Genomic DNA, 27,022 nt, shown 5'->3' on the forward strand with positions numbered 1-27,022 from the left:
TATTAAACAGTAAAATCTTCTTCTATAATTTGCTACCGTGGCTTTTCGTTGGTCTGTCCAGGATTTTAAATCCCCTGTAGCTTGCAAACCGTTTCACCTATTGACTTGAAATCTGGTACACATATAATACGTCACGTCTGCTATCCGCTTTATGGGTGATGATTGTATTACTCTTTTTATGTTTATTTTATTTTAGAATCAACTCCTATCTGCGCACACCAGGGCGGCCGTGGGCAGATGCGTATGGTATATTCACTCCATGTTATCGTGCATTGCGCTGTCACTGGTATTTTGATAAAAGAATTTGAACAATATATAAGAAGCGTATAAATTATTAAACAGTAAAACATTAACATTTAAGAAGTAAAGTAACATTGAGTACTACTGCAGTGCCTTCGGGTATACCTCATTTTTTCTTTGCCCATTACATGCTTAAATGTATACATTTTTTGGTGTACCTACCCGAGAACACGCGACATATAACCGACCGTGGGAGAAGCATGGATTTTAAACACGCGTTGAGTTCATCCGCTGGTCTCCCTCGTGGAATAACTGGTAATGTTTGACTAAAATGTACAGCGAGTAAAACGACATTACCTCCTTTTTTTTTTTTACGATCTCTGAGATGTTGCTTTTTTCGGTTCAAGGCTTCATAAGCTCTTTTATGTTCCATGGTGTACTTAATAAGTACTAATTATCCCAAACCATCATCTTTGAATGTTGCAAGACTTTCGCCTTGTATGTAGATCGGGGTAATTACATTCATTGCATTCCTAGTGTGAATCACAATCTGATTGTATGGGTGGTTACCTGGCACTGTAGGGTTGCCACCCGTCCTTTAAAATACGGAATCGTGCCGCGTTTGAGAATGAAATTGCACGTCCCGTTTTGAATCAATACTGGACGGGATTTATCCCGTATTTTTTTTATCATTTTTTTTTTAAAGCAGCGTGTCATGCAAATCATCCCACACGCATTTTATGAAGATGCCTCCTTTCCTACTTTTGATTGGGTAATACTTGATGTCATCGTTAGTTTCATTGGTCTTTTTAACTGTCCAGTGAGGAGGGCGTGTCTTTTAAGTACAGTCTGCAAAGTGTTGGCACTGAGATGTGGCGTCAGCGCCATAGTTGAAGCCCCTAACGTTGCGGTCAGCAAGTCGGCTAACATCCGCCATGTGCCGTCTTTCAGTTGCGAGAAGCAGATCATAGAATGGTTGAAACTGTTGCCCCTAACGTTGCGCCACGGCGTGTGTTTCGTTTATACCTCGTGTGTTCTCATAAAACTTTTATCTCGCGAATATGTTATTGCAATCCGCAGCGGGAGCGTTTCTATAAACTTAATTTAAAGTTACGTTTTACACCGTGCTTTGTTTCCCTTATGAACATGCTTGTTTGCTTCACTCGCTCCGTTCTCAATTGTTTAATTAATTTTTTGCTCTTCGCTGTTTGCGGATCTTCCTCCATTTCCCCCTACTTCGTTCTTTTATCTCGCGAATATGTTATTGCAATCCTTAACGGGAGCGTTTCAATAAACTGATTGAAAATAGTTTTGCATTTACCTTTTTAGTAAAAGGCGAGCTTTTAAGCCTGAGAAATCACCCCGTAAATGCACACGTTTAATTGCACATGTTTTAATATGTATGCTTACACAGTATTAAAAGACAGTGAACAACGTCAGTTACCTTTGTTCCCGCGTTTGATAAAAGGTGAGCTTTTAAGCCTGAGAAATCACCCCGTAAATGCACACGTTTAATTGCACATGTGTTAATATGTATGCTTACACAGTATTAAAAGACAGTCAAAAATTAACGTCATTTACCTTCGTTCCCGCGTGTGACTCGTGCTGTAAATCTCTTCCTTGTTTTTAGTTCACGTGATTACGTAGGAGGCGTGATGACGCGATACGTGACTCCGCCTCCTCCATTACAGTGTATGGACAAAAAATATGTTCCAGTTATGACCATTACGCTTTGAATTTTGAAATTAAACCTGCCTAACTTTTGTAAGTAAGCTGTAAGGAATGAGCCTGCCAAATTTCAGCCTTCCACCTACACGGGAAGTTGGAGAATTAGTGATGAGTGAGTCAGTCAGTCAGTGAGTGAGTGAGTCAGTCAGTCAGTCAGTCAGTCAGTCAGTCAGTCAGTCAGTCAGTCAGTCAGTCAGTCAGTCAGTGAGGGCTTTGCCTTTTATTATTATAGATATATATTGTGATAGTTTGAGGTCTCCGTGACCCCTTGAACCCTCAGACTAGACGTCAGACACCAGGTAAAAGTCCAAATATAATATTTATTAATATAAATAAGTGCACAAAGCACCCTCCTCTCCACAATACTCAATAATAATAATAACAATAATCAATAAACAATAATCCTCCACACTCCCAGGCACTTTGCCACCCTTCCTCCCAGCTCAGCTCAACGTCTGGGATTTCCCATCGTCCTTTTATACACCCTGACCCAGAGGTGTTCCTGTCCAATCCGTCCACAGTTCCTTATCCCTTCCGCGTCAGGGTAAACAGTCCTTTTCTTCAACCCGGGAGCACATCGTATCTTCCTGTCACGTGACCATGACGTACTCCCGGGTTATAGGGCACATAAGAGCCTCCGAGTCCTCCTACAGCGACTCCTGGTGGCCCCCAAAGTATCCAGCAGGGCTGCGTATAAAAACTACATAGTCCATGAGGCCCTGCTGGAACTCGGGGGACGTTCACGCTGTTGGGAGAGCTCCTCCTGGCGGCCTGGGGGTGAGAACCGGAATCGAAAGCCGGCAATCCACCACAATATATATATATATATATATATATATATATATATATATATATATATATATACTGTATATACACATATCTACATATATATATCAAAATACCCGCGCTTCGCAACGGCGAAGTACTGCTTTAAAATTTTTATTAAGAAGAAAAGTAAACCTTTTTAAACCGAGGGAAAATGTATCAATAATTATTTGTTAAGGATCTCTTTGTATAGCACGTTGTCAGTTCGCCCCTCTGTTTGTAATATGACCAAGCTGTGTGGTAGCTTACTGTTGAGCATGCAACGTACAGTTGGCCATGTGAAAAGCAGTCCTGCCTCAAATCAATGCCAACCTTTTGTAGGGTCTGTCCCTGAGACTTATTAATTGTCATTGCGAAGCAGAGCCTTAGTGGAAATTGTAGGCGTTTGAATTGAAATGGGAGATCAGAGGGTATAACGGGGATGCGAGGAATAAAAACTCTCTCCCCTGAGCCACCGCCAGTAAAAATAGTTGCCTCAATGAGGTTGTTTTGCAGACACGTGACCTGAAGCCTCGTGCCGTCACAAAGTTTCAGTGGCTGTACGCAAATCCACAATCGGTTTCATATTCTGTTCGTACCTTATCAATTGTGTTATTTGTTTTTTGAACAGGTTTGATTCATCGAAGTGATCACTCCTGCTGCGTTCAGTCACTTCACGTGATCTGCTCTCTTGTGTGATGTTGCGATGTCCACGGGTTTATTAAATGTTAGCTAAGACCCGGCAGTTAAAAGTGTCTTCTCATTAAACTTGTATCTCGCGAATATGGCATTGCAAACGGCAGCGGGTCAGTTCACGTGCTTACGTGGGAGGCGTGATGACGCGATATATTTTGATATATATCAAAATACCCGCGCTTTGCAGCGGCGAAGTACTGCTTTAATATTTTTATTAAGAAGAAAAGTAAACCTTTTTAAACTGAGGGAAAATGAATCAATAATTTTTTGTTAAGGATCTCTTTGTATATCACGGTGTCAGTTCGCCCCTCTGGTTGTAATATGACCAAGCTGTGTGCTGAGCTTACTCTTGAGCATGCAACGTACAGTTTGCTATGTGAAAATCAGTCTTGCCTCAAATCAATGCCAACCTTTTGTAGGGTCTGTCCCTGAGACTTAGTAATTGTCATTGTGAAGCAGAGTCTTAGTGGAAATTGGAGGCGTTTGAATTGAAATGGGAGATCAGAGGGTATAACGGGGATGCGAGGAATAAAAACTCTCTCCCCTGAGCCACCGCCAGTAAAAATAGTTGCCTCAATGACGTTCTTTTGCAGGCACGTGACCTGAAGTCTCGTGCCGTCACAAAGTTTCAGTGGCTGTACGCAAATCCACAATCGGTTTCATATTGTTTTCATACCTTATCAATTGTGTAATGTGTTTTTTGAACAGGTTTGATTCATCGAAGTGATCACTCCTGCTGCGTTCAGTCACTTCACGTGAGCCGCTGTCTTGTGTGATGTTGCGATGTCCACGGGTTTATTTAATGACCCGGCAGTTAAAAGTTTCTCGCTACAGCAATTTTAACTCTATTACAAAGTGATCCAAACTGTCGTTTATACCTCGTGTCTTCTCATTAAGCTTGTATCTCGCGAATATGGCATTGCAAACGGCAGCGGGTCAGTTCACGTGCTTACGTGGGAGGCATGATGACGCGATATATTTTGATATATATCAAAATACCCGCGCTTAGCAGCGGCGAAGTACTGCTTTAAAAATTTTATTAAGAAGAAAAGTAAACCTTTTTAAACTGAGGAAAATGAACCGGTTGTAATATGACCAAGCTGTGTGCTGAGTTTACTCTTGAGCATGAAATCTAACGTGGTTTGTGCCCTTCAGAATGAAAACAGTTTGCATTTACCTCTTTAATAAAAGGCGAGCTTTTAAGCCTGAGAAATCACCCCGTAAATGCACACGTTTAATTGCACATGTGTTAATATGTATGCTTACACGGTATTAAAAGACACTCAAAAATTAACGTCATTTACCTTCGTTCCCGCGTTTGACTCGTGCTGTAAATCTCTTCCTTGTTTTTAGTTCACGTGATTACGTAGGAGGCGTGATGACGCGATACGTGACTCCGCCTCCTCCATTAGAGTATATGGACAAAAAACAGGTTCCAGTTATGACCATTACATGTAGAATTTCGAAATGAAACCTGCCTAATTTTTGTAAGTAAGCTGTAAGGAATGAGCCTGCCAAATTTCAGCCTTCTACCTACACGGGAAGTTGGAGAATTAGTGATGAGTCAGTCAGTGAGGGCTTTGCCTTTTATTAGTATAGATAACCTATCTAGTTTTGGGTGATGGCTGAGAAAAATTTCTAATCTCATGTTTTCATGGAGAATGAACCTACAAGTTTCGGACAGAATGGGAACCTATAGTAACCAATGCTGGACAACAGCAAATGGTATCAATAAAAACCATGAAAAAAATCTCACATGTGAGTCATCCATTCATACTCTCAAAACGAGCTAAAATATTGTTAAATAAATAACTCCAGAAAAGGAAAGTAGTCCACAAATAGAAAGCCCATTTACACGGGGACACGCTCTTGAATGCATGTAAAGGGTCTATAAATGCACTCATTCATATATATTTGTGCGTATATCTGTTCAAATTAGTGGGGCAAAAAGCTATTGTACATTGAGTTTAGTGCATTACAGAGAACACTGCTGATCCCCACCACCATCCCTGCTTTTGCAGTTCAGATGTGATGATTTTACTTTCCGTAGTAACTCAGCTACACCCTGACAAAGTTCTCATGTTCTCCTTGTAAGACATCCATGACCAAACAATAACAAAAATAACCACAAACAGCAAAAAAGTACTAAACTAAAAAGGCATTTTTTCAACAATGATATTGTAGAAGTTCCCTGTTGACCTGCAAAGGAAGCACAAACCCCATTGGACATACTTGGAATGTCGCTGGCAACAAAAACAGTGCTCAGTTCAAGAAATGCTGCCTTTTACCCCAAAACAGATTTGCTTGCGCTTTAGGCACTACCGATCTTATGGGTTTCTGCACCTCACCATAAACAAGACTTCTACAGGAAATGTGAAACATTTTCTTTATAACTGTAAAGGCAAATTGTAGTTGTGGAAAACTGTGAAGATTAAAAAAACAACAAGCAGGTGAAAATACAAAAGAAATGTAAGAAACTTAAACAAAAAGAAACAATAGCAAGGAAAGACAAAATGAAATAAAGCTTACTTAAATACTCAAATAAGAAAGACTGTTTGCCACGTGACCCAGGCTTAGCAGAAGGCAGTGCTTACTGAAATGATGAGTAAGCTTGAAAGAAAAAAAAAGAACAAAATCTCCAGTCACCCTATAATTGGCACAGCATCTTTTCAGAACCACCCCTATGTCAACGCCAGGCCCTCTGCTGTGTCATAAAGACATCTGACACAAGAACAAGAGACCACACAGTTTCTTGTGAAATGTGGTAAAGCATAACTAACATCACCAGTGTGAAGAAGTAAGGGCCTGACCAGTCACACATCTCGTAGCTTCACAATAACCTGAAGGAGTTGTTTGGCCCAGCCAAGAGATGTTTTTATGAGTGTGTACATTCCTGCATCTTTCTGCAATGAACTTCTAACATATTTCTGATATTTTGTTTTTCTGTTTAGGTTATGCACTCAGTAACATGTTACATGTAAATTTGTCAGCATTAGTCATTTGAAAGAGTGGAATTTCCAATATATCAGCAGAACTTTAAACTTTTAACGTAAGAGTTCAAAATAATAACAAGTTTATTTTTTAAGGAAAACAATGTTAAAGAGTATTTTAATGCTGAATAGAAAAGAAGGTTAAAGACCCAACGTTTTGGCTGTATTGCCTTTGTCATGTGTGTTTTTTCCACTACAGCCAAATGGTGCCAAAGCAGCACTGCAGAAGTTGGCAATGCACAGCATCCAATGGGGTACCATGCTTATGAACACACCCGGGCCATTTCAAAGCTGCAAATTCACTTCTTTATGGTTTACTGTATATGGAAATGTGTTTCACATCAAGAGGAATAAAATACTGCATATGCAGATTTTTTAATGACTATGTGATATCTTTGAACATTATGTAAAATTTTTAGTGAAACATCATTTCAGATATAGTGAATTGAGAACACATATAGGCCTACTTCTGTTCGTACATCTGCAGTGTTTAGATGTGTCAGCTGCACTGTAACAATACTGTATACCCTCAACTTGGTCATGTAGTTCTAAATGAAAATGTCAGCCAACATTCTAGTTATGAATATTTAATTCATCTTGTTAGCCCTGCCTAGATCATGCTGTTCCTGGAACATGCTTCAGTTGGAGATAACATTCTGCTGCTTCAGTGAATATCTGCAATAGCTCTGTAGTCAGCAATCACAATTTAGCTTAATGTCAACTTATATCCAAGAGGTGCACTTTTTTCCCGAATAACGCATAGTTATCCCAACAACCCTGAACTCGGATCAGTAAAGGCTGAATAGTTCATGATGGTACAGAAGATGATGGTTGTTGAGTAAAGTTACATGATATTGTAATAAGACGGCTCATAATGCTAGTCAAGATTAATAAACTAATAAAACTTAATTACATTATCCTGATATGCAAAACAGTCAGGTTTTGTGCAGTATATATACTGTATGTATGTATGTTCAGTATATCTATATATATAATTCACTAAGCCGACAGAACAAGCAAGACAACCATGGGATATGCATGGCATAGCTGACAGAACAAGCAAGACAACCATGGGATACACACAGCATAGCCACGCCCGCCAACTCACAGAGACCCGCCCACCAACGCTAAGACCATGGGATACGATGACAACTCACAGAGCCCCGCCCACCAACAATTCACTAAGCAGGCGACCATGGCACACACCTGACAACAATTCAAGCGAGAGCGAAAGCATTTGCCAAGAATGTTTTCATTAATCAAGAACGAAAGTCGGAGGTTTGAAGACGGTCACATACTGTCATAGTTCCGACCATAAACAATGCCAACAGGCGGTCCGGCGGCGTCATTCCCATGACCCGCCAGGTGGCCAACCGGGTAAGCAAAGTCTTCGGGTTCTGGGGGGTTGCAAAGCTGAAACTTAAAGGAATTGACGGAAGGGCACCACCAGGTGTGGAGTCTTTTGCTTAATTTGACTCAACATGAGAAACCTCACCCAGCCCGGACACGGAGAGGATTGACAGATTGATAGCTCTTTCTCGATTCTGTGGGTGGTGGTGCATGGCCGTTCTTAGTTGGTGGAGCGATTTGTCTGGTTAATTCAGAAAACGAATGAGACTCCTGCCTGCTAAATAGTTACGTGACCCAAGAGCGGTCAGCGTCCAACTTCTTAGAGGGACAAGTGGCTTTCAGCCACGTGAGATTGAGCATTAAAAGGTCTATGATGCCCTTGGATGTCCGGTACTACACGCGCACTACACTGAATGGATCAACGTGTGTCTACCCAGCTCCGAGAGACGTGGGTAAGCCGTTGAACCCCATTCATGCTGGAGACTGGGGCTTGCAATTGTTCCCCACGAACGAGGAATTCCCAGTAAGTGCAGATCATACGCTCACACTGATTACATCCCTGCCCTTTGTACACACCCCCCCCCTCGCTACTACCATGGTTGGGTGACTTGGTGGATTATATATAGAAAAGCAGCCGGAACCGCAAAGAACAATGAAAAGACAACGTGGCTCAAAGGTGCATGTGGACTGTAGCAGAGACAAAAGCGACTGAGGCAGTGTTTGGAAAATGAACAGTCAATGTGACTCACAGGTGCATGTGGACTGTACACAGACGAAAGCAACTCAGGTGAGGAGTTGGGGGTGGGCACATGAGCAGGCAGTGCGTACTGAACGATGATTGTATGTTGGTTCGTAGCGTGCATTGTTGCAATGTTACTTTTCTTGGTGGTTTATTAAATTACGGATTTTTCAAATGTTCATTTTTTTCCCTGTGCTTAAAAATCATTAAAAAAGCGGCATGATTATGCGGCGTAGCATGACTAGTATATGTATACATACATATAAATAGGTATATATTTTTTTACATTTGGCCCTCTGAGATGCTATTGTACTTCATGATTATGTTACCAAGTAGTAGATTTTTATGATATGATAACCATATACTTCGAAGTTACTTCTTCGTGAAAGGCATTATATCAGTTTTTTAGGTTATTTTCGTAGAAACTAAAAATGCCCCTAAACAAGGGATGAGCAACACCAGTTGTGGAGAGGCACAATGGCTGCAGGTTTTTATTCCAATACAACTGCTTAATTAGACATCAGTCCTTGCCAATGACAGATCTTATTTAATTTCATGGCTTGATAGTGTTTTAATCCTACAATGTCAAGTTATTCTGATATTGTAGATTTGTTTTCCTTTCCAAGGATATCATCCATATGGTTTGAAGCCTAAAATGGATGAGAAATTCTCATTCCTTCATTTTTTCTCTTCAATTTCCTTTTAAATATTTTTTAAACCAGATAGTTCATGATGAATTCACACATGTGTAAATGGAAACAAGTTTCTTAGACAACTGCTGGTCCCTTTATCATTTGAATCTTATTGCTAATAAGATGCATTTAAAAATATTGAATGCAGCCATTTAAGACTAAAATAAGCAAAAAAGATGGGAAATTTTAACAAGCAAGAGATCTAAAATGAAGCAGAATATTGTCACTTGGGCAAAAAGTGTTCATCAGCTATAATTTTGCATTAAGCAATTGGGTTGGAGCAAAAACCCACAGCCTCTACAGCTCTCCAAGAGCAACGTTGCTAACCCCTGCTTTAAACAATACCTTAGCCTATTAACCTCATGTTACCTGCACATATCGCAATATTGTCCCCTGGGATTCACAAAAGTGACCGGCTGCATGGTTCTGGGGCTACAGCTTATAATCGTTCACATTTCCTTCAGTTTCACAGAGTTTTCCACCAATGTAAGGGATGCACAAAGGAATCGCCATACCCTGTATATGTTTATTTTGCAGAGAACTCCAACATTGACATATCAAACAGCAGGAGTTAAATAAATTAAATCATATAACCTGAACAATTTAAATCTACATCCACACAGCAAGCTTTGTGTTAGGTGGTTCACCTTGAGCAGTTACAGAGTTTGCATGACATGCTTTTCTTCTTACATCAGCTGAGTTGCTCATGATCGATGGGATGCTGTTGTATATGGAAAACATTAATTACAATGTCAAAAAAGTGCTCTATAGACCTCTCTTTTATACAATGCCTAGACAAAGTAATTCTATTGGAAATGTACTGGTAAAACTGGTTGCTACAGTGGTTACATAGCAAGAATTGCATCCTGCTAAAATCAGACAACTGATAACATGTCAATGGTCTTGTTACCTATCAATGAGGCCATGTACTAACCAGAAAAAGTCCCAAAAACTTCTTTTCTCCTTACAAGCACACAATGGTTAGTTTATATGAGCTTAAAGCTCATATGATGTATAGTCATAGCACTATACGAGCATTGGCTTTTGCATTTGCATTTTCATAACTCCCATCAGCCCTAAGACTACTCTCTTTCACTGATATGCATGCTAATTAATACATTGCCTAAAAATACTTGTCCAGTAACAAATACAATATCAACCACAATGATAGGCTTTCCATTATGAGCTCTACATTCTTCTCCAGATTGTAACAAACACAGAGATTGTAAAACCAAGACACACACCGAATGGAGGTTAAGGCAACAGCTGCCACATTTATTCCACAACAAGTAACTTACAGTAGACTTCTAGCAGAATCAAAGTCACAAACATCCTATAAAAATAACACTCATACAGTAGACTTCTAGCAGAATCAAAGTCACAAACATCCTATAAAAATAACACTCACTTTACTAGGCAAACTATTCCACTCTTGCAATGTGTTCCCAATCATCGTCCAGTGTCTTGTGTTGTGTCCCTTTTCCCAGTTTCACCCGTTATGATCGGCAAGTCTGTATTTATAATGCTATGGGAGTCTCCACCTGCCTTCTCAAGCCTTCTAAGACTTCAAAGGTATAATGAGAAAGTTCCAGGGATTCCTGGAATGCAGAGCTCAGCACACCTGTGAATACCCTGCTGTCATTCACCTGTCCAGAACCAATCCATCTAAAGAAGGGCAATGCTGGCCATTACAATATTTTATTCACTTAAAAGCTGCATCTCATCAAAATAATCTTATATTACTTTATTAGCATACTATAGATATTTAAATATTACAATGCATTGTGTTAACCCATTAACAGTGTGTACCCTAGGTTTCTTTCTATACACATATAATTTTCCTGTGGATAGATCCTAGACTTTTTACACAGCAGAAACATGCCCATGGCTCAAGACGCACTCAGTGTCCACATTATTATGAATACCTTGGCATGGGGTCGAGAGATTTAGTTGCTGATCACTCAAACATTAGAAATAAGTATGACCCGCTATGTAAATGACTTTGACTATGGGATGATTTGTAGTGCTAGATGTGGTGGTTCAAGCATCTCAGAAAGATTTTTCCATTCAACACTCTCAGTAAATAAAAACATTAAGTGTGTCGCAGTTCAGTGTGCAAAAACACATTGTTAATGAAAGCTACAAAATTTGTAGACATTGTTTTTCCTTCAAGAGTCAATCTTGGGCAATACTAAAAACAAGTCTAAATAGGATGCTAGCACATCACAGCATCTGCTTTTGCAGACTTTCAAATGGTTCCAGTTGCCAATTAACCTATATAAATATCTTTGTGTTGGGAGTTGAAAACCTGCATACCCAGTGAAATACCATTATAAACATGGAGGAGAAAGTGCACACTGCATGTGGTCATGGGCAATGACTGGATCTGAATGCTGTCTTTCGGAGTTGTGAGGCAACATCTCTAGCTCCTGCCCAACTCTGTCAACAATGTGCAATAAACTTGTACAGATTAAATGGATGTCAAACCGTACTGTTCTCTTTAATGCATTATTTATGTTTATCAAGAACTCAATAGAAAAATTAAATAAGGCAATATAGTCATAATAATAATGGTAAAGACTTTACAATCTATTAATCCTGAATACAGTATGTATTCATTTGATTTTATTTATGCCAGAAAAAATATTGGTTTAATTTGCCTTACTCAAATTACTATGTTATATGAAAAACTCAGAGTGCATGTTAACAAATAACAAATGCATCTTCCACTCTTTTTCAGGATAATCTGTCAGTAGAAGATGTTTTTACACTCTACAGAAATAAACCAACAACATTTTTGCTTAAGGTCAAAAAGGTATGTTCCTAGAAATGAAAACTGATACCATCAGTGGAAGACCATGGTTCTCAGAATAAGGTATAACCTTCTGGTAAACAGAAAGACTTAACTAGAACTGTTACCTACTACCCAGTCCACTGGTTTCTGTGATCCTTCTTTGAACTTCATGTTTTGCACCAGAATAGCTTCAGAAAAATATGCACTGTAAAACAAATAGCTTAAAGAATTGCTGAAGAAGCATTACAATTGCAAAGTTTGATGCATTGGTTTGAAAATAAAATATTGACATTTTGCTAAGATGAACAAATATATATATATATATATATATCCTTTTTTCTTTAACAGAACATGATTGTTCATCCTTTCAGTCTGTCATCACATCCTTTTGCAATGCTAACTGCACCAAATGCCTTGGAACATGCGAGGAAACATGGTAAGTCAAATATTGATGGGTAAATCGCTTAAGCTCTATCAGTACTGATATTTAGTTAACACTCATGGTCCTCCAACTTACAGGGAAAACTTGGGGGTTGGTGGCAGGACTGGCACTCCAGCCACCACAAAAAAACCTCACGCTATTCCAGTGTGGTGCTGAGGTTTCCCAATCCAGGTAGTTCATCGTATTGTAGGTGTGGCAACGTGCTATCAGAACATACTCCCAACCTCTCTCTCTCTCTCTCCTCTCACGATATTAAAATAAAACACCTTAGTTGCTATGTAACTGTGTAGATGTTTAAACATAAGATTCTTAAACTAGCTTAATCTAGTTCAGAATCACAGGGGGCTGGAGTTCATCCCAACAGTGGGCACAAGATAGAAACCAACCCTGGGCACACTTCAGCACTCACATTTCATTTGGCTTAACAAGCATGTTTTGGAGCATATGGGAATAATCCCCATACTGACCCAGAGAGAACATGCAAACTCCATAAAGACAGCTACCATACATGAGGTTTAACAAAGGGACATGGGATCCAACAGGATCCCTAACAATATATTTATATATGTATTGTCAAAGTCAGATTCACAAAGCCAGTTCAAGACTTTTATTTTGACACTATCCAACGCCGCATAATCACGCCGCTTTTTTAATGATTTTTAAGCACAGTGAAAAAAATGAACATTTGAAAAATCCGTAATTTAATAAACCACCAAGAAAAATAACATTGCAACAATGCACACTACGAACCAACATACAATCATCGTTTAGTACGCACTGCCTGCTCATGTGCCTGCCCCCAACTCCTCACCTGAGTCGCTTTTGTCTGTGTACAGTCCACATGCACCTGTGAGTCACGTTGACTGTTCATTTTCCAAACACCGCCTCAGTCGCTTTTGTCTCTGCTACAGTCCACATGCACCTCTGAGCTACGTTGTCTTTTCATTGTTCTTTGCGGTTCCGGCTGCTTTTCTATATATAATCCACCAAGTCACCCGACCATAGTAGTAGCGAGGGGGGGGGGTGTGTACAAAGGGCAGGGACATAATCAGTGCGAGCGTATGACCCGCACTTACTGGGAATTCCTTGTTCGTGGGGAACAATTGCAAGCCCCAGTCTCCAGCACGAATGGGGTTCAACGGCTTACCCACGTCTCTCGGACAAATCGCTCCACCAGGTAAGAACGGCCATGCACCACCACCCACAGAATCGAGAAAGAGCTATCAATCTGTCAATCCTCTACGTGTCCGGGCCGGGTGAGGTTTCTCGTGTTGAGTCAAATTAAGCAAAAGGCTCCACACCTGGTGGTGCCCTTCCGTCAACTCCTTTAAGTTTCAGCTTTGCGACCATACTCCCCCCCGGAACCCAAAGACTTTGGTTACCTGGTTGGCCGCCCGGCAGGTCATGGGAACCTCTGACTTTCGTTCTTGATTAATGAAAACATTCTTGGCAAATGCTTTCGCTCTCGCTCGAATTGTTGTCAGGCGTGTGCCATGGTCGGCTGCTTAGTGAATTGTTGGTGGGTGTGGCTCTGTGTTGTCAGCGGGCGTGGCTCTTCCGTGCGAAGCCCATGGTTGTCTTGCTTGTTCTGTTGGATATGCCGTGCGTATCCCATGGTTGTCTTGCTTGTTCTGTCGGCTTAGTGAATTATATATATAGATATGCATCAGGTCACCCCGTACCTCAAAAGAGATGACTGAATTACAGCTCTTTAAAAACACAGCTAATTACAGAAGTACATGATTAGTTTCATTCCTTATGTTCTTGTAAGTTACTGGTAATTGGAGCCTTGGAGTCTGAATTCTGCTCCACTAGATTATACTGGTTCTCTTATCAGTACTTAACCTTTCAGAGAAGCAGCGGTGGGAACAGGTCACAGATCAAGAGGCTTTAAATAAAATGCTTTCTAAAAGTGCTAAAGGCAAATGCTAACAGTTAACAACAATTTGTCATTCAATATAATCAGTATATAATCAACTAGTTAAAATCACCTCTAACAGTATCTACAGTATATAAAGTTGACTGACTCACTCACTCACTCACTCATCAACCAAAACCCTATTTCCTGATTTCCTTTAGTTAAGAGATATAACTGGTTACATTTCTTTTTCCAGTTGGAGTACAGACAGGTGAAGTGACTTACTAATAGCCAATAGCAGGATTTGAACTCACAAACTCAGGATTTGAAATCCAAAGTATTAACCACTTCACTACACTACCCGCCAATAATATTAGCCCTTGGTTAAAAAAAAATCTTCAACTATTGTATATAAAAAGGCACTTAGATGTTAGTTACCCAGTAATTGTAATACAGCCAATTAACCGACAGCACTATAACTGAGGCTCATTTTCTTATGAAATGTGACACAGCTAGTAGTAAAATAAAACTGAGAGACAGTAAATAAAACTTTATAAGGTAAAGGATGGGGGTTCCAGGAGGAAATCCTGTAATATTTGTGATGTCTACAGTTAGGTAAGCGCATTGTCTGCTGTGACTGTTACTGTGAGCATATGCACTAGAATGGAGACTTGCTTTAATGTTTACCACTCCCCGAGCTGGGATGGTTATAACAAGTGCTGCAGTCCTAGAGAAAGAGAAAAATAAAGAAATGATCTGGGGTGCAAGCAACCAACACTGCTTCCCTACTAGACCACCACAAGTACAGAATAATACCAGCGAAAGCAAAGTTGAGTTACAAAATAATTGTTATTATCCAATAAAATGAGGAATTGGACACAACAAACAAACCCCCTGTATACATAATATCATGCTGCAGCACTTCCACTCCCCCCACACGAATCACGAAACAAAACAGTTAACAACATACACCACTAATACACAAATGTGAAAAACAAAGTAACGAAACCAGTCCTTTAAATATTCTGTTAAACATGATTATTTACAGTCTGTGATGGCGAAGGATCCAGCGAGCTGTATCTCCTGTTCGGAGAAACGTAATGCTACCCAGTCCCTTATGCTGACCCATCAGGTCCTCTCCAGAATGACTTAACCTCATTCATATGAAAAGAAAATTGATTCTTACAGAAATTAACCTGGGTTCACCTGACCTTTTCCAGGAAGCTAAGTAGCTTTCCCTCTTGTCGTTTTGGTGGCGTCTGCTTCTCCTTTGGCTCAGGTGCTCTATTCTCCTCCTTCATCTTTTTCCCGCCACAGATTTACATATGGTCAGCTCCTCCCCTTACAGTTTGTTTGGCCCTCCGAGCCAGGTGCTCCCTTCCCCATTAACTATTGGCTGGTCTTGCACATTCACCAATTCTATCCTAAATGGGACCAGGGAAAGGTGCGAACTGCCAGTGACACCCACACATATCCATGACAAATGTTAAACATGAAGGTCCAAGACAACTTTGTTAGTGGATGGTTCAGCTTTTATTAAGGCAGTAATGGTTGGATTACGGTCAGTGATTTCTGGACTGTGCAGGAAACAGAGAGAAATGTCAGTTTACTTATTCTATATATAATAATGTCGGCCTAGGGTTGCAATACCTCCTTGAGACAAGCTGAAGGGTAATCCACAGACGCACATGTGTGACTATAACTGTATAAACTGTGTATGTGTGTGTGTATATATATATATATATTCATTGCATTTGTAGTCTGTGTCACAATCTGATTGTATGGGTGGTTACCTACCAGGTAACGCTTGTGGTTGGTCAGCAAGTCAGCTAACATCCACCACGGTGCCCTCATTTCAGTTGCAAGAAGCAGATCATAGAATGGTTGAAATAGTTTACTGTCAAATAATGCAAAGAGTACGCGACACGTGTTTCGCCCTAATTCTGGGCTCATCAGGTGTACACACTCACTGCACCCACACTGTGGCGCAACGTTAGAAGCTTTGCCGCTGACGTCCAAGGTTCAATTCCACGAGAGGGGGGTGCAGTGAGTGTGTATGCCTGATGAGCCCAGAATTAGGGCGAAACACGTGTTGCGTACTCTTTGCATTATTTGACAGTAAACTATTTCAACCATATATATATATATATATATATATATATATATATATATATATATATATATATATATATATATATATATATATACTTATACTAGGGGCTCCGCCCCCTGCTTGCTTCGCTCGCCAACCTCCGTGGTTGGTTTACTGGATATACAATACAATACAATTTATTTTTTCTATAGCCCAAAATCACACAAGAAGTGCCGCAATGGGCTTTAACAGGCCCTGCCTCTTGACAGCCCCCCAGACTTGACCCTCTAAGAAGACCTGAAAAAACTCCCAAAAAAAACCCTTGTAGGGAAAAAGTGGAAGAAACCTTGGGAAAGGCAGTTCAAAGAGAGACCCCTTTCCAGGTAGGTTGGGCTTGCAGTGGGTGTCAAAAAGAAGGGGGTCAATACAATACAGTACAATACATAGAACAGAATAAATCCTCAATACAGTATAAAAATAAAAATTCTAGAAGTACGGAGTAGAATTTCACATTAGATGATATCACATAATATGATTTGGATTTGTTTTAAGTCCTGGAGACCTCATTCATCAAGCTGCCTCCCCCATTTTGCCATTCCACATCTGAAATAGCGCTAATCCGATGAAAGGACCCCTCATTCCCACGTCCCCATTCATCAGGGATGACTTTACCTTAGGCAGGCAATCTACAATTTAAATAGATTATTTTCTTGGGAATTGTTACATATGCATTATTTTCATTTTTACTTTAAAAACTTTTGTAAAAACAATACTTGTTTCTTTATTTCCTGTCCCGCATGTGGTTACACCTCTTTCTTGCCAGACGTATAATGCTGCTCGTGTTGTGAAGGGTGTTGCGGCTGAACGTACGCTAAGAATATGCCTTTGGATCATTTGCTGTCTTTTTGCTGCTTGCTAGCTGCCTCTTCTGCCTGTCGCATGTCGTTGTTTTAAGAGCTGGGAGCACATGATGCTTGCCTGCCAAAAGCAATCCAACAACTGCTAGCTTAGATGTCTGTTGACTTGTTTTAAATGATGACTCACTGCCTGGTCTCGCATGATGTTGTAAAAGCAATATCTGTCTTTTATTTCTGGCCCCGGGCGTGGTTGAATTCTTTCCTGCAGGATGTATAACGTTGCTCGCGTTCGGGGGGTGGGGGGTAGCTGCTGTCGCGCTGCCCTTCGATCTTTTTAAAGCCTGTACAGCAGCTATCCTTTTTGCTACAGCCCTGGGACAACCTCTTGGCACTAAGTCTCATGTTTACGGTCCCCGTGAGACACACCGTGGCAAGCCTCCTTAGTCTCGCGGGTCTTTAAAATGTCTTCCGAGATGATCACGTATCATAGCCTTGCATTTGCTTTCCAGGACAGGATTTCTTTTTATAATAGAGATATATATATTGTGACAATTAAGAGTACAAGACATCATAAAGGTTTGGGGCAGCCACCCGTATATTGTTTTTCCCAGCTGCAAAAGGGTTTTAAATCAGAAGCACGATGTGCATATCACAGAGTCCAAAACAGAACTGACTATAGTAGCCCAAGATGGAGGCTTTAAAGGTCTGGAGAGGAACTGATGTCATCAAAATGGCTGGAACCAGAAGTGACGTCATCAAAGGGGATGGCTTTGGGAATGATGTCAGCAAAGGGGCCGGCTTCAGAAGTGACATCATCAAAGGGACCAGCTTCGGTAGTGACGTCTTCTGAGGTGCTGGAACCTTGCAGGATTTCCCGGGAAAGGTCTGTAGGGAACTGAGAAAGATAGTCAACACACTCCACTGCCCCCTGGTCGGATGTTTTATTACATTTACTCAGACCCTTTAGCTGCCTCCTACTCACACATGTTTGACAATATATATATATATATATATATATATATATATATATTCTATACTAATTAATAAAAGGCAAAGCCCTCACTGACTGACTCACTCATCACTAATTCTCCAACTTCCCGTGTAGGTAGAAGGCTGAAATTTGGCAGGCTCATTCCTTACAGCTTACTTACAAAAGTTAAGCAGGTTTCATTTCGAAATTCTACGCGTAATGGTCATAACTGGAACCTGTTTTTTGTCCAGATACTCTAATGGAGGAGGCGGAGTCACGTATTGCGTCATCACGTATTACGCCTCCTACATAATCACGTGAACTGAAAACAAGGAAGAGATTTACAGCACGAGTCAAACGCGGGAACGAAGGTAAATGACGTTAATTGTTGAGTGTCTTTTAATACTGTGTAATTGTTGAGTGTCTTTTAATACTGTGTAAGCATACATACAGTGGTGTGAAAAACTATTTGCCCCCTTCCTGATTTCTTATTCTTTTGCATGTTTGTCACACAAAATGTTTCTGATCATCAAACACATTTAACCATTAGTCAAATATAACACAAGTAAACACAAAATGCAGTTTTTAAATGATGTGTTTATTATTTAGGGAGAAAAAAAATCCAAACCTACATGGCCCTGTGTGAAAAAGTAATTGCCCCCTTGTTAAAAAATAACCTAACTGTGGTGTATCACACCTGAGTTCAATTTCCGTAGCCACCCCCAGGCCTGATTACTGCCACACCTGTTTCAATCAAGAAATCACTTAAATAGGAGCTGCCTCACACAGAGAAGTAGACCAAAAGCACCTCAAAAGCTAGACATCATGCCAAGATACAAAGAAATTCAGGAACAAATGAGAACAGAAGTAATTGAGATCTGTCAGTCTGGTAAAGGTTATAAAGCCATTTCTAAAGCTTTGGGACTCCAGCGAACCACAGTGAGAGCCATTATCCACAAATGGCAAAAACATGGAACAGTGGTGAAACTTCCCAGGAGTGGCCGGCCGACCAAAATTACCCCAAGAGCGCAGAGACGACTCATCCGAGAGGTCACAAAAGACCCCAGGACAACGTCTAAAGAACTGCAGGCCTCACTTGCCTCAATTAAGGTCAGTGTTCATGACTCCACCATAAGAAAGAGACTGGGCAAAAACGGCCTGCATGGCAGATTTCCAAGACGCAAACCACTGTTAAGCAAAAAGAACATTAGGGCTCGTCTCAATTTTGCTAAGAAACATCTCAATGATTGCCAAGACTTTTGGGACAATACCTTGTGGACTGATGAGTCAAAAGTTGAACTTTTTGGAAGGCAAATGTCCCGTTACATCTAGCGTAAAAGGAACACAGCATTTCAGAAAAAGAACATCATACCAACAGTAAAATATGGTGGTGGTAGTGTGATGGTCTGGGGTTGTTTTGCTGCTTCAGGACCTGGAAGGCTTGCTGTGATAGATGGAACCATGAATTCTACTGTCTACCAAAAAATCCTGAAGGAGAATGTCCGGCCATCTTTTCGTCAACTGAAGCTGAAGCGATCTTGGGTGCTGCAACAGGACAATGACCCAAAACACACCAGCAAATCCACCTCTGAATGGCTGAAGAAAAACAAAATGAAGACTTTGGAGTGGCCTAGTCAAAGTCCTGACCTGAATCCAATTGAGATGCTATGGCATGACCTTAAAAAGGCGGTTCATGCTAGAAAACCCTCAAATAAAGCTGAATTACAACAATTTTGCAAAGATGAGTGGGCCAAAATTCCTCCAGAGCGCTGTAAAAGACTCATTGCAAGTTATCGCAAACGCTTGATTGCAGTTATTGCTGCTAAGGGTGGCCCAACCAGTTATTAGGTTCAGGGGGCAATTACTTTTTCACACAGGGCCATGTAGGTTTGGATTTTTTTTTCTCCCTAAATAATAAAAACCACCATTTACAAACTGCATTTTGTGTTTACTTGTGTTATATTTGACTAATGGTTAAATATGTTTGATGATCAGAAACATTTTGTGTGACAAACATGCAAAAGAATAAGAAATCAGGAAGGGGGCAAATAGTTTTTCACACCACTGTATTAACACATGTGCAATTAAACGTGTGCATTTACGGGGTGATTTCTCAGGCTTAAAAGCTCGCCTTTTATTAAAAAGGTAAATGCAAACTGTTTTCATTCTGAAGGGCACAAACCACGTTAGATTTCAGCCGTTAAACGCGCAGAAATGTCGGTACATATTATCAGTTGTATTGTATTCTTACAATACATATATAAATGTGTTAATCGTTAACTAATATTATGGGATGGTGTTTTTTCGACTCGCGCCTTGATTTAAACAATTGCATGTCTTGGTGGGTTTGCGTAGCTTATTGTCAATATCTTCACACCTCTTTTTAAGACTTAATTTAAAAAGGTTTTCTTTTCTTCTTAATTAAAATTTAAAAGCAATACTTCACTGCTGCGAAGCCCCTCTAGCGCTGACGTCCGAGGTTCGATTACCGTAAGCGAGTGCAGTGAGTGTGTACGCCTGATGAGCCAAGAATAAGGGGGAAAGACGTGTCGCGTACTCTTTGCATTATTTGACAGTAAACTATTTTCAACCATTCTATGATCTGCTTCTCACAACTGAAGGCACCGTGGCTGATGTTACCTGACTTGCTGGCCAACCATAAGTGTTACCTGGTAGGTAACCAGCCACTCACTTCACTCCCTTACGGGAATCGAACCTCGGACGTCAGCGCTAGAGGCGAAGCCCCTACAATTGCGCCTCGGCGTGTGGTTTGTTTATTTGACAACATGTAGATCAGGGTAATTACATTCATGGCATTCGTAGTCTGACTCACAATCTGATTGTATGGGTGGTTACCTACCAGGTAACGCTTATAGTTGGCCAGCAAGTCAGCTCGAAGTGATCACTCGAGTGAAGGCAACTTCACAAAAAAACAGATCCTTAACAAACTGTTATTGGTATATTTTCCCTCAAATTAAAAAGGTTTTCTTTTCTTCTTAATAAAAATTTAAAAGCAGTACTTCGCCGGTGCGAAGCACGTGGATTTGAGCGACTGACGCATACAGACATATTCATGAGTGCAGGTACTTCGGAAAGAAAGCACCGTGTAAACCTAAAGTTTAAATTAAGTTGATTGACCTACAAAAGGTTGCCATTGATTTGAGGCAAGATTGCTTTTCTCCTGTACAACTATACGTTGCATTCTCAAGAGTGTGCTTGCACAGCTTGGTCATATTACAACCGGAGTGCTGAACTGACAACGTGCTATACAAACAGAACTATAACAATCGTAATAAACGAACAAAAAAAAAAAAGCGAAGAACCCTTGGATTTAATAAAAAGGCTCCTTCCTTGCGAAGCAAGGAAAAAGGAAGACCTTATATGGCATTCGTTTATAAAACAGCGGAAAAGCCGTGTTAAGGCTGCTTCACAAAAAAACAGATCCTTAACAAATTGTTATTGGGATATTTTCCCTCAATTTAAAAAGCTTTTCTTCTTAATAAAAATTTAAAAGCAGTACTTCACGGGGATTTAGATATATATATATATATATATATATATATATATATATATATATATATATATATATATATATATATATATATATAGATCTATATATATATATATATATATATATAGATGGATATAGATATATATATATATATAGATGGATATAGAGATATAGATATACATATATAGATATAGATATATATAGATATAGATATATATATATATATATGTATGTATGTCTATATATATATATGTAAGCTTATAACTACTGCCTTACTTCTCTTTAAGAAAGGAAGATGCAATGATACTTGATTTAAACGATTCCATGTCTTGCTGGGTTTGCGTAGCTTATTGTCAATATCTTTACACCTTTTTTTAAGACTTATTGACTGAAACGGGCTTTCACGAAAAAAGTTAGGGCTTTGCTACAGGATACACCCTCCACAAGTTAAGCAAGTAAAAATAAAACTATATATTTCTGTTTTATTTAAACCTTTTAAGTTTGTATGCATAGCCCCATTTGGCTGTTTTAGTTTTTTTTTTCTTTCTTCAGTAATATTTAATCTCCTTAAAGAAAAAGAACATATGCATTTTACTTTTTTTGTATGTCTTTAGTAATATTTTAGTGTAAAAGGATAACCAGTATTTAAACCTTTTATGTTACTTTATAAATTTATTTTACACAATGTTGAAAAATTAATAAGAAAGCTACATATTTTGGCAGCTGCTTCTTTAATTTTCAATGAAATGAAAAAAAGCTCTCCAAGAGAAAACATCAATGAAGAAGAAACAGTTTGCACTATCTAAAAACGAGAAACCCTCATTTATAAAGGTTTGCTGCAGATGACTTAACTGAAAATAAATGAATAGTTCCTATGTGTATAATACATATTTATCTATTTTACTTATGCCTTTATTCCAGCAACTTGCAACATCTGAGGTACAATTTGTTACATTACTTTTGTTTTTTGCAGCACAGGCAGGTGAAGTGACTTTCTCAGGGTCTCACAGTGGTGTCAGTACCAGGATTTGAACTGACAAGCTCCGGGTTTGCTGAAATATTACTGAAGAAAGAAAAAAAACAAAAACGGGCAAATAGGGCTATGCATACAGATGTCCATCTTTCCATTATCCAACCCACTATATCCTAAATACAGGAGACAATCCCTGCCAATACAGGGCACAAAGCAGGAAACAAACCCCGGGCAAGGTGCCAGCCCAACGCAGGGCACACACACCCACACACACCCACACACCAAGGACAATTTACAATCGCCAATGCACCTAACCTGCATGTCTTTGGACTGTGGGAGGAAACCGGAGTACCCGGAGGAAACCCAGACAGACACGTGGAGAACATTCAAACTCCACGCAGGGAAGTGAACCCGGGTCTCTAACTGGCACCTTTCACTGTGCCACCATGCCGCCCGCATACAAACTTAAAAGGTTTAAATAAAACAGAAATATATACCTTTATTTTTACTTCCTTAACTTGTGGAGGGTGTATCCTGTAGCAAAGCCCTAAGTTTTTTCATGAAAGCCCCTTTCAGTCAATAAGCCTTAAAAACAGGTGTAAAGCTAAACTTGCAGCACCACTATTCAATTACACTTGCCTAACGCCTCTCCTAAGGGGACATACTGTGAGATCTGGGCATCAGTCAAAGCACCAATCACAGGCCCGATTAGAAAGCGGGAAGCTGTGATTTGTCGTCTCCCTCCCATGTAACAATCACAGCCCGTGTTACAACGCACTATGTATGTATGTATATATGTATATATGAAGAAGATGGATGGATGGATAGATGGATGGATGTATATGTGTGTGTTTATGTATATGTGTATATGTATGTGTATATATATGTTGATATGTGTATATATATATATATATGTATATATATGTATATGTAGATATGTGTATATATGTATATATGTATATGTATATATATGTTTACATAACCTCTTTAACACACTACTTCTCCGCTGCGAAGCGCGGGTATTTTGCTATATATATATATATATGTGAATGTATGTATGTATGTATATATGTATGTCTTTATTTATATATATATATATATGTGCATATGTATATATATATGTGTATATATATGTAGATATGTATATATTTATATGTATATATATATGTACATATGTATATATATATGTAGATGTGTAAATTTGTATATGTATATATATATATATGTATATGTGGATGTGTATATGTATGTATATATATATGTATATGTAGATATGTGTATATGTAGATATGTATATATATGTATATGTATATACAGTAATCCCTCACTTATCGCGGGAGATAGGTTCCAAGGCCGACCGCGATAACTGAATTTCCGCGAAGTAGGGACACTATATTTATTTAATTATTTAACATGTATTTGGACGTTTTTAAACCCTCCCTGTATTGTTTACAACCCACCATTTACTCTATTAAAAACAGGGACAACTGCTAAGCAATATGAAATCGGTAGATAAGTTTACACTTACTGTATAGCGAAGTACACGTAGCAGCTTGTAGGCGGTCATGACGTCTTCGACCTTGTTGCAAAGATTCCTAAAGCAGATTCCATCCAGAGTACTGCCTTATCACGTCCACTTGCAACTCGTTTTGCACCCTGATTAAAGGACACTGCGGCCGTAGATCTTATATGCTTTTCCTCCTTTTTAAATAAAAAGAATCGATGTCCTGCAGCGGTGTAGCTGTTCCCTTCCTTCAACATATCCAAAACTTTTACCTTTTCTGCAATCATTTGCATCTTCTGTTGGTGCTTGGACACGGCCCCTGAAGCATTAGCACGTTAATGATGAATGAGTGAGATGAGACTTCCTGGTTAATGCAACACTCCGTCGCTGAGCCAATCAGCAGCACACAGGAACTTAACTGCGTGCTCTGATTGGGTAGCTTCTCAGCCATCCGCCAATAGCATCTCTTGTATGAAATCAACTGGGCAAACCAACTGAGGAAGCAAGTAAAAAGACCCATTGTCTGCAGAAACCCGCGAAGCAGCGAAAAATCCGCGTTATGAATTTAGATATGCTTACATATAAAATCCGCGAAGTCGTGAATCCGCAAAAAGTGAACCGCGAAGTAGCGAGGGATTACTGTATATGTTTACATAACCTCTTTAACACACTACTTCTCTGCTGCGAAGCGCGGGTATTTTGCTAGTATATATATATATAATATATATATATATATATATATATATATATATATATATATATATATCTATACTAATAAAAGGCAAAGCCCTCACTGACTCACTCACTCACTGACTGACTGACTCACTCATCACTAATTCTCCAACTTCCCGTGTAGGTGGAAGGCTGAAATTTGGCAGGCTCATTCCTTACAGCTTACTTACAAAAGTTAGGCAGGTTTCATTTCGAAATTCTACGCGTAATGGTCATAACTGGAACCTCTTTTTTGTCCGTATACTGTAATAGACTGCAGCTCGATGGCCGTGGGAGGCGGAGTTGCGTATCGTGTCATCACGCCTCCCACGTAATCACGTGAACTGACTGTGAACGCAGTACGTAGAAAACGAGGAAGAGCCCCAAAGAGCGCTGAAGAAAACATTCATTACACAATTGAGAAGGCAGCGAAACAATAAGAAGCGAGCGAGTGACGCATACAAGCATATTCATAAGTGCAGCTACTGCGGAAACAAAGCACGGTGTAAACCGTAAGTTTAAATTAAGTTTATAGAAATGCTCCCGCTACCGTTTGCAATACCATATTCGCGACATACAAGTTTAATGAGAAGTCACAAGGTATAAACGAGACTTTGGATCACTTTGTAACAGAGTTAAAATTGCTGTAGCGAGAAACTTTTAAGTGCCGGGTCTTAGCTAACATTAAATAAAGCCGTGGACATCGCAACATCACACAAGAGAGCGGCTCACATGAACTGACTAAACACAGCACGAGTGATCACTTCGATGAATCAAACCTGTTCAAATAACACATTACACAATTGATAATGTAGTAAAAGAATATGAAGCGACTGACGTATACAGACATATTCATGAGTGCAGGTACTTCGGAAACAAAGCACCATGTAAACCTAAAGTTTAAATTAAGTTCATAGACCTACAAAAGGTTGCCATTGATTTGATGCAAGATTGCTTTTCTCCTGTACAACTATATGTTGCATTCTCAACAGTAAGCTTGCACGGCTTGGTCATTTTACAACCGGAGTGCTGAACTGACAACATGGTATACAAAGAGAACTATAACAATCGTAATAAACGAATAATAAAACGGCAGAGAACCCGTGGATTAAATAAAAAGGCTGCTTCCTTGGCGAAGCAAGGAAAAAAGATGGGCTTATATGGCGTTCGTTTTTAAAACAGCGGAGAAACCGTGTAAAGGCTGCTTCACAAAAAAACAGCAGAGCGCCTTATATGAGCAGGCAGTCAGCTAAAGAAGGGAATCAATAAATAACTATAATCGTAATAAATGAACAAAAAATAGCGGAGAATCCGCGGCTTTCATAAAGGAAATGGATACCTGAACAGAAAAGTGAGTCTCGAATAGCTACACAATAACTATAACAATCGTAATAAATGAACAATAAAACAATACAGAACCGCTAAGCAAGGCCTTATATGGCGTTCGTTTATAAAACAGCGGGGATATATATGTGAATGTATGTATGTATATATGTATGTATATATGTATGTATATATATCTATACTAATAAAAGGCAAAGCCCTCACTGACTGACTCATTACTAATTCTCCAACTTCCCGTCTAGGTAGAAGGCTGAAATTTGGCAGGCTCATTCCTTACAGCTTACTTACAAAAATTAGGCAGGTTTCATTTCGAAATTCTACATGTAATGGTCATAACTGGAACCTGTTTTTTGTCCATATACTCTAATGGAGGAGGCGGAGTCACGTATCGCGTCATCACGCCTCCTACGTAATCACGTGAACTAAAAACAAGGAAGAGATTTACAGCACGAGTCAAACGTGGGAACGAAGGTAAATGACGTTAATTTTTGAGTGTCTTTTAATACTGTGTAAGCATACATATTAACACATGTGCAATTAAACGTGTGCATTTACGGGGTGATTTCTCAGGCTTAAAAGCTCGCCTTTTATTAAAGAGGTAAATGCAAACTGTTTTCATTCTGAAGGGCACAAACCACGTTAGATTTCATGCTCAAGAGTAAACTCAGCACACAGCTTGGTCATATTACAACCGGTTCATTTTCCTCAGTTTCAAAAGGTTTACTAA

General features: G+C 39.6%; 1 protein-coding gene across 2 annotated transcripts in view; it reads left to right on the forward strand.

Moving 5' to 3' along the window:
* LOC114656749 (uncharacterized protein C2orf80-like) overlaps window positions 1-27,022 on the forward strand; it is a 76,186-nt gene that overhangs the window by 42,502 nt on the left and 6,662 nt on the right. For both annotated transcript variants that reach the window (XM_028808362.2, XM_051931401.1), the window contains exons 6-7: window positions 11,980-12,054; window positions 12,382-12,469. In XM_028808362.2, the coding sequence (XP_028664195.2) occupies window positions 11,980-12,054; window positions 12,382-12,469 (163 nt within the window). The remainder of the gene's footprint in view (window positions 1-11,979; window positions 12,055-12,381; window positions 12,470-27,022) is intronic.

The sequence above is a fragment of the Erpetoichthys calabaricus genome, chromosome 8 (genome assembly GCF_900747795.2).
Source record: "Erpetoichthys calabaricus chromosome 8, fErpCal1.3, whole genome shotgun sequence".
In the NCBI taxonomy this organism is placed as follows: Eukaryota; Metazoa; Chordata; class Cladistia; order Polypteriformes; family Polypteridae; genus Erpetoichthys; species Erpetoichthys calabaricus.